The 15,542-nt window shown below is 44.0% G+C and overlaps 1 protein-coding gene across 11 annotated transcripts in view; it reads left to right on the top strand.

Annotated features, from left to right (window-relative positions):
• The first annotated feature begins 4,356 nt into the window (after nt 1–4,356).
• The window catches only part of LOC110531879 (VPS10 domain-containing receptor SorCS2), a 321,210-nt gene continuing 310,024 nt past the window's right edge, over nt 4,357–15,542 (top strand). For all 11 annotated transcript variants that reach the window (XM_090184070.1, XM_036987785.2, XM_090184071.1 and 8 more), the window contains exon 1: nt 4,357–4,885. In XM_090184070.1, coding sequence (XP_090040196.1) covers nt 4,508–4,885 — 378 coding nt within the window. In that variant the 5' untranslated portion in view covers nt 4,357–4,507. The remainder of the gene's footprint in view (nt 4,886–15,542) is intronic.

Raw genomic sequence — 15,542 nt, 5'->3', positions numbered from 1 at the left:
GTTCTTATGTAAATGTTAAATATGCATTTATATCATTGTGTCAAGCTTAGTTTTATATACAGCTGATCTTCAACCTGGTCTCAGAGCATTTCGTATTTTTCTGTACGTAAACCCGAAACACTCCATTTAGTATGATATGTTACGTTTTGTATGGTATGTATTAATTTTTGTATATCCATCACCCCTTCGTAAGATATTTTATGAATTACAATTTGTATTTTATGTTAAAAATTTGCAAAACGTACAATACGCTACAAATTTGCATAACGTACTATATGTTACAAATTTGTTAAATGTTTGATATGTTACGATTTCTAGCTAGGTGGCTAGGTGGTTAACATTAGCTAGACTCGGGGTTAGGGTTATCAAATCAAATGTTATTTGTCACATGCGCCGAATACAACATATGTAGACCTTACCGTGAAATGCTTACTTACAAGCACTTAACCAACAATGCAGTTTAAGAAATAGAGTTAAAATATTGACAAAATAAATTGAAGTAAAAAATAGAATAAAAACAAACACAATAAAATTAGTGAGTAGCAGCAGTGTAAAAACAAAGGGGGGGGGGGGGTCAATGTGAATAGTACGGGTGAACATTTGATTAATTGTTCAGCAGTCTTATAGCTTGGGGTTAGAAGATGTTAAGGAACCTTTTGGACCAAGACTTGGCGCTCCGGGAACCATTTTCCGTGTGGTGGCAGAGAGAATAGTCTATGATTTGGGTGACTGGAGTCTTTGTCAATTTTTTGGGCCTTCTGTTTAGTATATACATCCTGGATGGCAGGAAGCTTGGCCCCAGTGATGTATTGGGCCATATGCACTACCCTCAGTAGCGCCTTGCGGTCGGATGCTGAACAGATCAGGATGCTCTCGATGGTGCAGCTGTTTGAGGATCTGGGGACCCATGTGTTTGGACCATGTTGGTGATGTGGACACCAAGGAACTCAAGGGAAAGCTTTGTATGTGTCTCTGTGTGTGGAGTAATGGTGGTCTAGAGATTGTTTGCACATGTGACATGCTGGTAGAAATTAGGTAAAACATTTTCCTGCATTAAAGTCTCCGGCCACTAAGAGCACCGCTTCTGGATGAGCATTTCCTTGTTTTCTTGTGGCCTTATCATGTCTGGGAACGGGGTTCCGCCTCGCCAACAGCCAATGAAATTGCAGGGCGCCAAATACAAATCAGCAGAAATCTCATAAATCAAATTTCTCAAACATAGAAGTATAAGGCACCATTTTAAAGATAACATTGTCATTAATCCAGCCAGTTTCTGATTTCAAAAATGCTTTACAGCGAAAGCTCCACAAACGATTATGTTAGATCACCACCAGCCAAAAGAAATATCCGCCATGTTGCGCAGTCAACAGTAGTCAGAAATAGCATTATAAATATTAACTTCCCTTTGATGATCTTCATCAGAATGCAATCCCAGGAATCCCAGTTCCACAATAAATGTTTGATTTGTTCGATAAAGTTCATCATTTATGTCCATATACCTCCTCTTGTTAGGGCGTTTGGTAAACAAATCAAAACGTGCGTGCAATTTCCAGCGGAAAGGTCGGACGAAAATTCCAAAAAGTTATATTACTGGTCATAGAAACATATCAAACTATGTATAGAATCAATCTTTAGGATGTTTTTATCATAAATGTTCAATAATGTTCCAACCGGAGAATTCCATTGTCTGTAGAAAAGCAATGGAACGAGAGCTACCTCTCATGTGAAATGCGCGTGACCAGTGTGTGACTGCTGGCAGACCTCTGACTCATTCCCCTCTCATTCAGCCCCCCTTCATAGTAGAAGCATCAAACAACATTCTAAAGATGGTTGACAGCTAGTGGAAGCCTTAGGAAGTGCAACATAACCAATATCGCACTGTGTATTCGATAGGGGCTGACTTCAAAAACTACAAACCTCAGATTTCCCACTTCCTGTTTGGATTTTTTCTCAGGTTTTTGCCTGCCATATGAGTTCTGTTATACTCACAGACATCATTCAAACAGTTTTAGAAACTTCCTATCCAATAATAATAATAATATGCATATATTCGCATCTGGGACTGAGTAGGAGGCAGTTTACTCTGGGCACGCTTATCATCCAAAAGTGAAAATGCTGGCCCCTAGCCCAAACAGGACAGCTCGTTGAGTGTGGTATTAGTGCCAGCATTGGTTTGTGCTGGTAAATAGACGGCTACAAATAATATAGATGAGAACTCTCTTTGTAGATAGTATGGCCTACAGCTTGTCATGAGGTACTCTTCCTCAGATGAGCAATACCTTGAGACTTATTTAATATTAGACTTCGCGCACCAGCAGTTATTGACAAATAGACACGTCTTACCAGACGTAGTTGCTCTGTCCTGCCGATGCACGGAAAACCCAGCCAGCTCTATTATCCAGGTCGTCGTCCAGCCCCGACTCAGTGAAAGATATGGTATTACAGTTTTTAATGTCCCATTGGTAGCATAGTCTCGACCATAGATCATCGAGTTTGTTTTCCAGTGATTGCACTTTGGCCAATAGAACAGATGGTAGTGGCCCTTTACTGCCTTGCTTCTGAATCCTCACAAAGACCCGCAACCTTCTCCCTCTGTATCTCCGTCTTTTCTTCACGCGAATGTCAGGGATTTGGGCCTGGTCTCTGGAAAGCAGTATATCCTTTGGGTTGGAGTCATTAAAGAAAAAAATCTTTGTCCAGTTCGAGGTGAGTATTTGCTGTTCTGATGTCCAGAAGCTCTTTTCGGTCATAAGAGACGCCAGCAGCAACTTTATGTACAAACTAAGCTACAAACAATGCGAAAAAACAAACAAAATAGCACAGTTGGTTAGGAGCCCATAAAACAGCAGCCATTCCCTCCGGAGCCATTATCTGAAAAGGGGTTAGGGGTTAGGGTTAAGCTTAAGTTTAGGTGCTTAGGAGTTAGGTTAAAGGGTTAGATAGGTTAAATGGTTAGATACTACTGCACTGTTGGAGCTAGGAGCACAAGCATTTCGGATCACCCGCAATAACATCTGCTAAATATGTGTATGTGACCAATAACATTTGATTTGATTTAACTTTAGGAGAAGGTTTAGCTAAACGGGTTAAGGTTAGGGTTAGGGGAAGGTTTGGCTAAAATGGTTAAGGTTAGGGTTAGGGGAAGGGTTAGCCAACATGCTAAGTAGTTGGAAAGTAGCTAAAAAAAAGTAGTACGTAGTTGAAAATTGCTAATTAGTTAAAATGCTGAAGTTCTCAAACTTGCAATCTTTGGGATGCTAGCCGTTCATGTTACATGCCCACGAAACCAACCTACTTTAGTTTTGCCTTAAGTAACCATACAGAATATAACATAGGCCCACAGTACCATACTAATTTGAGTGTCCCGGATTGATGTTTACTATATTACATTTAGTCTATGAGTCCAGACGGACAACTTGGAAACCCCTGGAACACTATAAACACCAATCCATTGTCAGAGGATAGCAAAACAACAATAATAAAGCATGGCTGCTATTCAATGGATTGTTGCCCTCCAACATAACCGGCACAGGCAGCTCAGTCTGTTGGTGTAGACTATATGATGTGCATATTATCACGGAGCCTGTTGCAGACTCACAGTGAAGGGGGTATCCTTCTACGGGAAACTCGGATAAAAAAAAAACTATGTGTGTGCAGTAGAGTAGGGTCAGTTACTGTATAAAAGGAAACTGAGACTGATATATGTTGGTGCTTTGTGTTAAAGCACTGTGGAGGTAAGAAGACGCTGGGGGTTCAAATCTTGAAATGAATGAATTATGGTGTTATGTATTTTCGTTCATAAAAACTATTCTGCGAAATGTATAGGCCTAGTTTACGTTTAACATTAAATGTGGGCTATTAGTCGATTTTGCTTATGACGCAAGTGGCATCGATTTCAGCACCTGGGAATTGGACAGCTAGCCCAACATGATCGCGTGAAAAACCGAACACTGCCCCAACGACGCTCTTGGCTGTGGCACTTACAGTTTCATTCTACATGATTGGTGGAAAACACGGAATAAGTTGGCTCGTAAATAACGATGCATCTGCTATGATCATCGTAATGTTTAAGTTACATCGCAGTTAGGAAAGAGGACCAGACCCAACTGCTATCACACCAATGGGATAGCCACCCATTAAGCAGAACGGAACTTCAATCTTTTTTTAATGGTAAACGGCCTGAGTGAACTATCGTCTTTTATCCACCATCTTCGAGGATAGTAGGCCTATATCATCTCGTGGGAAGTGATCAAGTCAAATAATTGAGTCTCGTAGAAACAGCAATGTTTTTGCAGTTCGAGATGCGTCACCAGATGGCGCCCATGCTATGTGCACGGCGCGCGTCCTCTAGTTGGCACACATTGACGACCACGTTGTTACCAGTGTCTGCCCTCGCTCCAATTCCACTCCCTCTCTCCCAGCTTCACTCCCTCCATCCCTCTCTCTCCGCTGACAGTATAGCTATCTATCTTCCACTCACATCGCAGTCTCTGTCAGTATCCGCGGTATGAGCGCTATAGGCCTAATGGCGCGAAGCATGGTATCTCTGCGTCCGAAAGGAATCGTTTCAGCGCACCTGTGCTTGGCCGTGGTTATCGCCTGGATGTCATTGATGAGACCCGTGCTATGTGACAGCGGCGTTTTACACCGGAGCGACGGGGATCGTCTGCTTGACAGCCGCGGCGCTGTAGGCATAGACGGGGTTGACGGAGTGTTCGGACCGGGCTTGGGTGATAATGATGGGGACGCGGGCGACGTGGAATCCCCGCGCTTCAGGAGAGCACTATCCCAAGAGAAAGTGTCCCTGCTCAGCAGCTCGTTCGTGCTCAAAGGGGATGCTACTCACAACCAGGCGATGGTGCACTGGACTGGAGAGAACAGCAGCGTAAGTACCGGTCCCGTCCCGGTTCTACTTAGTCGCGATATCTCGGGTTCCCTGCTTGTAGCCTACACAACCCACCAGTGACCAAGGCACCCCATTCCAACGGACACAAGTTATTCTCAATGCAGTAGCTATACATGCGTAAATTATTTTCCGTCATAACATTGCGCATGGCATTGAATCACTGTAGAAACAAATAATTATTCGAGTGCGCATCTAAAAGCATAGCCATATGGTATATGTTTACAACAGCTTATTTTCCTATTGTGTGTCCTGCTCCGACTGGTGAGAGAGAGGGCATGATTAGGTGCGGAGAAATGCGCCTGTCTTTTGTTTGGCTGCACATTATCATGACAGCCTGTTTGAACGGCGCGCACACTGGAGACTGGTTTTTCTGTCCCACTCGGTGCCACTAGATTAGTGTTGTTGCCTGACATTGTCATATATGATACGAACGTGTGTAAATAAATATGTTTTTAGTAGCCTGTCAACCTCGAATGTTTCAGTGTATTCACGGCATTTGTCCCAGCAATGAATGGCGCATAATTAGAGGTTTATAACCTAGTTTCATTGACATGTGATGAATTGACATCTGTAACTGTATATTTTGAGCTTCGCAAGGCCGAGGTCAAGTCAGAGCAGGCCAATGTAAATAAAATAAGAGTGGGCTTTGTGACTGGGTAGCCTATTGTCAGCTGTCCGGGACCTGGCAGTGTCTACCGGAGACATCTCTTCAATACCATGCTATTGTCAAGACAGAAATTGCCCACTCCTGCAAACACAATCAAGATGGCTTTCGAACATGCCTTGAAATAGACGTCTACTCGGTAGCAGTTATTTTAAAGCCGCAAACAGCAACATGCTAGACCTATAAGATTTAAATCACATTTTGACTTGGCATTGAATTTGATTGATATCTATAAAAAAAAACCTGAGTGTGTAGGTTAAGAACACACAATTTTGTCTTAAAAAAAGGGCGATTTGCATTCCCGAAGAACTTCTCTACTTCAATATGCACTGATTCAATACTGAGCCAAGTTTGAATCTGTCAGTCAGTCAAACGTACACTGACGGTCTAGGAGGACATGTTTGAGTTATCCTAAATTAACTTGGCAATGTCCTACTTTGAAAGGTCGACTGTAAAGGAGGTCTCCCCTTATATAACGCAGGCTAATAAAATAAGACAAATGCTGCCATTCAATATCACCAGGTCTGACATTTACGCCCCCAGCACAGATTGATAGGTATAAAAAATGAATTTCAACCCCCCCTTACCCCCCTCTATTTGAGAAATTTGGTTGGATGGATGGATTTGAGGGAAACTCTGAATTTGTGTGTGTAAAGGGCTATTGGGGGCATCATGATTTGGAATCCCTGAAGAATACAGCCACTTCTGAATCTATGCTTTCTTAAGGGGGAAATGATGGAGCAATCATGGACAGAAGATGTTTTTTGCTCCGAGCCAATATAAGATAGAAGAGTCCAAGGTGGGTGTTCTTTGTTAGTGTAGTAACCCATTTAAAAACCCACTCTACCTGTCTCCATGTCTTTAAAGTGATTATTATTTGGCTTGATGAAAGCACTTATGCCCTCTTCTTTGTGTCTTCTCTGTGCTGTTATTACAATCGCACGTGCTGTGCCCGGCTCACTCACCTATGACAATGACAAGAAGAGGGCTGTTATTTCTCTGAGAAGCCTTGATTGATCAAGTGCCACTCAGAGGAGAAAATCACTCTCTCTCTCTCTCTCTCTCTCTCTCTCTCTCTCTCTCTCTCTCTCTCTCTCTCTCTCTCTCTCTCTCTCTCTCTCTCTCTCTCTCTCTCTCTCTCTCTCTCTCTCTCTCTCTCTCTCTCTCTCTCTCTCTCTCTGTGCATACGCTGTCGCTGTTGGAGATCGATGATGCCTGTGTTTGATAGGGAGGTGGTGGGAGGAGGATGTCCTGTTTAGAGAGAAAGAGAGTGGTGGGCGGCTTTCACTGATGGTGGAACATCATTTGAACAGAGAGAAATGGAAAAGGGCGGATTCGGGAGGTTGAACAAGATGGAAATGTAGAGCAAGACAGAGTGAGGCAGGGAAGAAAGGGAGAGGGGAGGGTTAGAGGGGAGGTTGAGAGAGCGCTGTCTTCTATGAATTGGTTGCTAGAGATGCTGCTGGCACATGTGCATTTTATTCACGCACGCACACGCACGCACGCACGCACGCACACACACACACACACACACACACACACACACACACACACATACACACACACACACACGCACACACACACAATGGATGGGAAGTATTTGAGATTCTTATTTGAATTACTTCTGTGTATTTTGTCATTTGAATTACACTGGGCTGAACTACACTCCAATGTATTTTGTGTTATCCAAATACTATAATGAGTATTTTCCAAATACAAAATACTTTTCTATAAAACAAAATTAAGCGGTTCACATTTTGTGTCCCCCCCCCCCCTTTCACCCAGCAGAAGTCTGATAGCACTATGGTGTGATAAAAGTGTCTACTAAATCAACTAAATATAAATGTAAATGTAAAAATGAACAAATACAAAGCATGCTGAGTATTATTCTAATGAGCTCCACCCCAAAACAGTACACAGTGTACTGTGCAGTTCATTTTGTTGTGTTCATTTTTACATATACATAAACATTTTGGTCATTTAGCAGACATGCTCACCCAGAGTGACTTGCTCAACTAAGGTAGTTAAACAACAACCTATCACAGTCATAGCAAGTAAAGAAAAATGTGTAACCGTCACTGAGAATGTTGTTGCTGTTAGGGTCGGCTACTAATTACATTTTGTATTTTAATACACAAAACACATGCATTTTAATGAAGTACATGACAAAATACAAGTATTTTGTTGTTTATTTTTGATACATTTTAATACATTGATTTTGTATCTGCATTTTGTAATTGTATTTTGTCATTTTTCCCCATCTTAGCACACACACACGCCCACACCCATAGGATTCGGTACATCTTTGTCACGTTCTGACCTTTATTTCCTTTGTTTTGTCTTTATTTAGTATGGTCAGGGCGTGAGTTGGGGTGGGCAGTCTATGTTTGTGTTTCTATGTTTTTTCTATTTCTGTGTTTGACCTGATATGGTTCTCAATCAGAGGCAGCTGTTTATTGTTGTCCCTGATTGAGAACCATATTTAGGTAGCCTGGGTTTCACTGTTGGTTGGTGGGTGTTTGTTTCCGTGTCTGTGTTTGTCACCACACGGGACCGGTTTGGTTTTCGTTCATGTTCACATTTATTATTTTGTATTTCTTAGTGTTCAGTTTATGTTTTATAATAAACGATATGGACACTTACCACTCTGCGTTTTGGTCCGATCCCTGCTACACCTCCTCTTCGTCTGCCGTTACAATCTTTCCTTGCCTCTCAAGTTCTTTAACACTGCTCTGAGTGGTGAGTATAAGTCTCTTTCAGGATGTGGAATTAGCTATGTACATAATGCATAGCCCAGCCAGCCAGTCTGGTTTGATACAGTCTATAGGGCCTTCAGAGGTGGCTGTGGCCAGACAAAGGAGACAGACGGTTGTCATTGTCAATAAATGTATCCCAAGATGCATCATGTCTGGTGTGTATCTGGAGGTCAGACTCTATGGGACTGCACAATTAGAATTTGACCTTTTAATTGTGTGTACACGAAGGCACATTGCCCTTTACCCCCTATTATTACATATTTATTACACAACTAGACAAACATTTCCAGTGTACTGAAGGGTCATGCACATTGCCATAATGGTAATGTAGACATTAACTTTTCTTCATAATGATGCTCAAGACACACACACACGGACGCGCATGCACGCACGCACGCGCACACACACACACACAAACGCACGCACGCACACCCCCCCTCCCACACACGCACACGCACGCACCCACAAACACACGCATGCACACACGCACACGCATGCACACACATTTTCCTTGTCATTAAGTTAAGGAGACCGGGTTCAGACGCTCGGTTGAACCAACAAGACTGTTCAGCAGGGGGTCCGGGTCGACATGTGGTGTAATGAGGGCATGGTCATGTTTGGACCGCACACAGTCCGACCGGAGCCGGAGGAACACTCCCTTACATGTCCCCAAGAACGGTAATTCATTCCAGAACCCCTTGTTGTCAGTTCCGGAAGACATTCTGGGAACGGTCGGGCACCAAGCCCCATAACTTGATACCAGCATTCCGAACAGAGAGTTTGCTTCCACTGTTGAAAGAGCCTTCTTTGTGCTTCCCTATGCACTCTCTCACTCTCTCTCTCTCTCTCTCTTTCTCTCTCCCTCCCCTTTCTTCTGGGCTTTGTTGACTAGCTCCAGGGCTCTGAGAAGTCGGCTTCTCTCTATTTCTGTACTCATCTTTCGATGGCGTTGAGCTCAGCATTTAGCAAGTGTTCTGTAGTATCCAGGGCCTCTACTCTGTGAAGGAGATAGACATGAGGGGGAGTGAAAGGGGTAGAGAGAGAGAGGGAGAGCGAGAAAGAGCGAGAGAGAGATTGGATGATGGATGATTGCAAAGTGAGAGTTTTAGAAAGGGAATGAGAGAGAGAGAGAGAGAGAGAGATCAATCATAAGCACACACTCTCCGATATTTTGGTCCTCCCTGAAGAGTGGGTTTTTGACCCAGGCAAACACACGCGCGCCCATGTAAATGCACACACCCCTGTGTGCTTCTTGTTTTTTTCCGATGACTGCACACCCTTGCACTGTTGTGTTAAAAATGTGTGTGTGTGTGGAAGGTAATAGTGATGGTGATGATGAAAAGTTTCAAGATGATGAAGAAAGACCACAAGGAGGCACACCAGAGGAGGCTCATGGGAGTTAGAAAAAGGAGGACGATCTCATTGTAATGGCTGCAATTGAATTAATGGAACGGTACCAAACACATCAAACATACTGAAACCACATGTTTGACTCTGTTTTATTCCAGCCATTCCAATGAGCCCATCATCCTTTTTCTCCTCCCATGAGCCTCCTCTGGTGTGCCTCCTTGTGGTCTTTCTTCGTCATCTTGATACTTTTCATCGCCATCATCATCATCATCATCATCATCATCATCATCATCATCATCACCATCAAACATAATCTTCCTCTTCTTCTTATCGTTGTTTCTGTTGGAAGGCCTATAGGGACGGGTGTTTACTAGTGTTGTTTACCACGTGTCTGTGCTTATGACCCCGTGTTCCACTAAAGGACATTAAAGGAGACATAAGATGACATCACCTCCTTACCCCTTCACCCCTGTCCTCACCCCTAACCTCCCTTGTTACCACGCCGATGCTATCCTACCGAGCTGCCAGATGCTGGCGGGAGATTGCAGGGATCATTTCAGCCAATCATGTCAGGGGTTTATCCCCTGCAGCAAACATGTAATATAAACATGATGTTTTGTGCATTTAGATTGAGAATTGAAAAGCACGTTTTATGAGAAGGTGCTTGATTGCAATTTGCATACATAACATATTTTTTCTCCCTCCTACCACCACATCCTGGATCTGGTCGTAAGCTGGGGTGCTGACTTAATGCAAAAGACATTTGTTCACGCTTGGCATACTAAACAGACAGTTAATTTGGTTCCACTAGTCTTCGGTTGGAAATTGTTTGTACATGTGAAGTGAGTCCTCCAAATCGTTTTTGTCATCTCTCTCAATCCATCCTCTGCGCACTTTCCTCCAACCAGGCTAAGTCAATGCTAGGTCTGGAAGTTTAGGGCTGATCTAGTGTGTGTGTGTGTGTGCATGTACAGTTGACATTAATCATGGGTCCCCCAGGAGACATGGAGACAAGGTCTTTGCCAGGGAGATCAGAATGACTGGTTCTGCCACCAAAGATGTCTGCTGGCCCGTGGCTTAGAGTGCCTCCCTCCCTCCCTCCCAATGTTTCTGTCACTGATTTTCTCACAATGACAGGGCAGCATAAGGCAATGGCTGCAATGTTTTATAATTAGAACATAGATTTAGACTTAATGCATGTATTAACAAGTAACTACTTATTTTTTTATTATTTATACCTTTATTTAACCAGGCAAGTCAGTTAAGAACAAATTCTTATTTTCAATGACGGCCTAGGAACAGTGGGTTAACTGCCTGTTCAGGGGCAGAACGACAGATTTGTACCTTGTCAGCTCAGGGATATGAACTTGCAACCTTTCGGTTACTAGTCCAACGCTCTAACCGCTACCCTGCCGCCCCTTACTTACTTACTGTTAAATTGATGCTATCACCTATCGCTTGATCTGAATGATGCGCCTTACAAAGTCTGATGCAAAGTTATTGTCTCATTACTGTGGGTTGGTTCACAATTTGGCTTGGTACACTATTTTGCTTGGTACACTATTTGAGTTGGTACACTATTTGGCACAGACCATCTATACATAACACCCAAGGCTACTTTACTTTAGCAGGGTGAGGCTTCTAGGTCAACCCATGGGGAACCACCCAGGCATGCTAGGCTAGGCTAGGCTAGGCAGGATGCTGCGCTAGCATTAGAGAAGAGAGCTAATTAGGTCGTGTTTTTAGATGTGTTCTCCTTCCAGATCGTTCTGATCGGGCTGGCAGCAGCAGCGGGCTGATAAGATAAGGGAGAGTACTGGGGTGATGTGGTTGTTATCCAGGTTCTGTTGCTACTGATGAGGTGGATAAATTCCACTCTTTCGTGATTTCTTTCTTTCTCTCGCTCTCTCTGTCTCCTTCCTGTTATTCCCTTCCATCCTGGGCTCTGCCCTATCGTTCTAGCTCGGGGCAGTACCCCTCTTTCTCTCTCTCGCTCTCTCGCTCTCTCTCGCTCTCTCGCTCTCTCTCCCTTTTTCTTTCCTTTTTCTCTCTCTATTTGGCAGTCTCACAAATGAACACATCCCCATCTTGGGGAGCTGAAAACTATTCAGACTTAAATAAACTATTCTAGGGATGTGTGTGTGTCCCGGCAACGGGGAAAAACAACCACTTGGCAGGCCTTGGCCCTATGGACACTTACGCTTTCCTCCTCCTCCATACTTCCTGCCTTCTTTGATTGACGTTCTTTACAGCGAGTGCTCGCGTCCTAGACGTGGTTAGTTTCTTCCTGGATATGGGGACTTGTTTTACTTCCTACTCATCAAGTTGTTGTTTGTGTTGCCTCTCTTGGAAACTGGAAAGCGAAAGTTCCCGGGGTTGCCTTGGCAACAGGGCTGGAATTCTGTAAGGGTCTTCCAGTGGATGTGAGATGTTCATGAGAAGCGCTCAGAGTGCGCTCGTGCCTCTTGCCGCTTTCTAGACCTGCATGTTTCCTTCTGACTCCAGCTAATAATACAGCCGCAAGAACTACACTCTTTCACCGATGGAAAAGACCTTCGGATTTGGAGTGTGTGTGTGTGTGTGTGTGTGTGTGCGTGTGTGTGTGTGTGTGCGTGCGTGCCACGTGCGTGTGTATTTGTCGGTCCGTACGTGCATGCATGTGGATGTGTGTGGATGCCCTACTGCTGCTTTAGTACAGTAGTGAGAAATCTAATATGAGAGGAAGGGATATGTAGCAGCACAGTGAGGTAGATCCCTTAGTGGCTCAGCGGGGTTCCCCCCCTCTCATCTGCTCATCACTAACACCACAGATTGGAGATTGGATTCTGGCCAGGCACTCTATACTCTACCTGTCTGTCTCACCAGGTGTTACTGCACAGTTTTTCTCACTCTTTCTCACTCCTGCACTTCACCAGATCGTTTGTCAGTATTGAAGTCTCCATTTGACATAGGCCTATCTTCTCGCCTGTTATTTGTTTGTTTCAGTATTATACAGAAACCATTTCTACTGTTAGGCCTATCATCTCCTTCCTTTATCATTGGACTTGTCAGTCTCAAATGGTGGAACAGTCTGAGTTATCCAAATATTCTGTGCCCTGCCCTTGGGCCTAATGGTTTCTATTGGCAGCAGTCGAAACCAGGACCAAGAGCCCAGACCCGAACTCGGGAAAAACTACAAAAAAAAGTGGTTAAAACGCGGTTCTGCCTCCCAAGTTCTCCTACGGTGACGTACGTGCCCAGCTGCCTTGCCAAACCAGCACTCACACACCCAGATGGAAAATATGCATGAGTTGACCGACGGCCGTTTGCCAGCAATAATTTTCCCCCGGGAAAAGGTGAACCATTTGTGACTCACATTGATAGCAATTAGCGCACCCATGTACCGGAGGAAGGGGAGGCTGGAGAGAGAAGAATGAAAAGAAAATGAGATTTTTTTAATATATTTTCTTTATCTCAACTTCATGTTACTTGGGCGGTGTGACAAACACGCTTGTCAAAAAATAGATCCCTGTTTTTACATGAAAAAGAAAACGGCCGACGCTATGATCTCACAACACGACAATGCCGCCACATTCTTTGGTGGGCGTCCATAGTGTTAGTTATTACGTTCATTTCTCTCCCCTTCCCGCTAACTGTTGCCTGCGTGATTAGATGAAGATATGGGAGACGACAAGAGAAATGGAGAGCGGCAACAAATTGAATTATTGTTTTGAACGCTGGCTTGTCAAAACATCGGCTGTAGCTAAATCCAGACGTTCTGCACAGCATCCAAGGAAATCCATGCCATGCTTTTAGTTATAACCAGACTGTCACTGTGAAATATTATATAGCCTACCATAAGGTGTTCCATGATAGGTTTCCATTATAGGGTTTTGCAGTGCATACATTGAAATGTAAAATAATACTGTGACCTTTACATCAGCAGCACCTATAGATTCCAATATGCATCAATAATGATTTGCAGTGATCCCTATTTGCACTGCTCTGTCTAGCCTAGCAGTCACGAAATAACCCATATCTACACATAGCACCTCTTTTAGACTCTCCAATATCACTACATGACAGTCAGCAGCTTGTTATCTCTAAAATCCCCCACCATCCTGTCCAGGTTGTTTATGATCCTATAGTCCATCCATTTCCCAGGTGTCCTGTTCGCGACGGCCCAGGGGTGAGTAGAGAGTGATTTGATCCCTGAAACTTCTCTGGACTGTTTGCTATTGCAATTGAAACTTTGTTTTTCCAAGGGAGCGCGGGACGGGAGAGGAGGTGAGGGAGAGAAGTGGGTCTCTCCTTGGAATAATGCGGGGGTAAACAGAGAGGCAGTGCATCACACAGTTAATGAGATTCTCCACGTTCAATCCAAAGCTGTCAGCATCAGGGGAGAGACAAGCAAAAACACACACAGGAATACACAAATGTACACACTCGCAGGAATGTACTATCTAGGCTAGCACGCATTCGCACACAGACACACACACATACTCCCCCCCCCCCTCCCACACACACACACACACAAACACACAGTCTTGTAAAGCTAACCTTGTGGGGACACAATTCAGTCTCATTAAGTCCTATTTTCCCTAAACCCTAAACCTAACCCTAACCTGTACTCTTACACTTACACTTACCCTAACCCAAAAACCTAACCTTAGCCCAGAAACCTAACCTTAACCCTAACCCTAAACATTACCCTAGCTCCTAACCCTAAAACTAACCCTAGTTCCTAACCCTAACCCTTAATGTAATTCTAACCTTAACCCTAATCCCTCCTAGAAATTGCATTTGACCTCGTGGGAACTAACAAAATATCCCGTTTGTCCAATTTTTGTTTGTTTACTATTCTTGTGGCGATTCAAACACACCCTCCTCTCCCTGTCCATCTCTCCCTACCTTCCCCGGTGTGTATTTGGGCAGGTTGTTTGTATGCAAATGCGTTGTCCGGCGCGAGTTGGCTGCGATGGGAAAACCCAATTGATTGTCACAGTGTGATGGGACGGAGGTAAACCACGCTAGGAGAGGCAGGCCTTGAGGAGTGTTTGCTCGTTTTTCTATTTGTCTGTATTCAAGCAGGTCCAACTGGTTTTCCTTTGTGTACTCTCCCTTTCTTCATGATCATTTCTCTTCCCGCACGACATCGCCAAGCCGACAGATGTAACCAACAAAGACTTTCGACGGTGGTTTCAGTCAAGGAAGCAAAAAGCTGCTTTTGAATGATGTCCATTTCATTTGCCTGATCTGGGAACATGGTGGAACCGTGGTTACTCTTTCTTTGCTCATCTTAAGTCTAAGGCCTCTGTCATACATGGGAGTACAAGCGCTGTGGTAAATACACGCTGACACTAGATTATCCAAACTGTATCCATCCAGTTATGGAACGTAACACCTTGGCCCTCTGTGACAGTTCTATAAAAAGACAGAGAGAGAGAGAGAGCTTGTGAGTGTGTGTGTGTGTGTAAGTGTGTGTGTGTGTGCGTGTCAGTGTGTGTTTTTCCCATTCCAGTGGCCCATGGAAAGAGGACATTCCATCTGGTGTGTTACAGGCCTGTAAAAGCATTCCCCCTTTTCCTTATAAACCTCATCCCCCATCTGCCACGCACACACATACACAGGCACACACATACGCTCACACACATGCACACGCGCACACACACACACACTCCGCTGCTCTGGTCTGTATGTGAAGATTGCCGTTGTATAAATTCGAGTGTAGTGTGTACTTTTATACGACGGTTTGATAGCAACGGTTTATATGTTTGAGTGTGGGGGTGCGACAGTAGGGTTTTATAGTACTTTGAGTGAGCGTGTGTGAATACGAGTTTGTGTGTAATGTGTAGGTGTATTGCCTGTGTATTGCCTCTCCCCCCCT

The sequence above is a fragment of the Oncorhynchus mykiss genome, chromosome 9, assembly GCF_057628025.1.
Source record: "Oncorhynchus mykiss isolate SJ-2025 chromosome 9, ASM5762802v1, whole genome shotgun sequence".
Lineage (NCBI taxonomy): Eukaryota > Metazoa > Chordata > Actinopteri > Salmoniformes > Salmonidae > Oncorhynchus > Oncorhynchus mykiss.
This window is presented reverse-complemented; position numbering and strand designations above follow the sequence as displayed.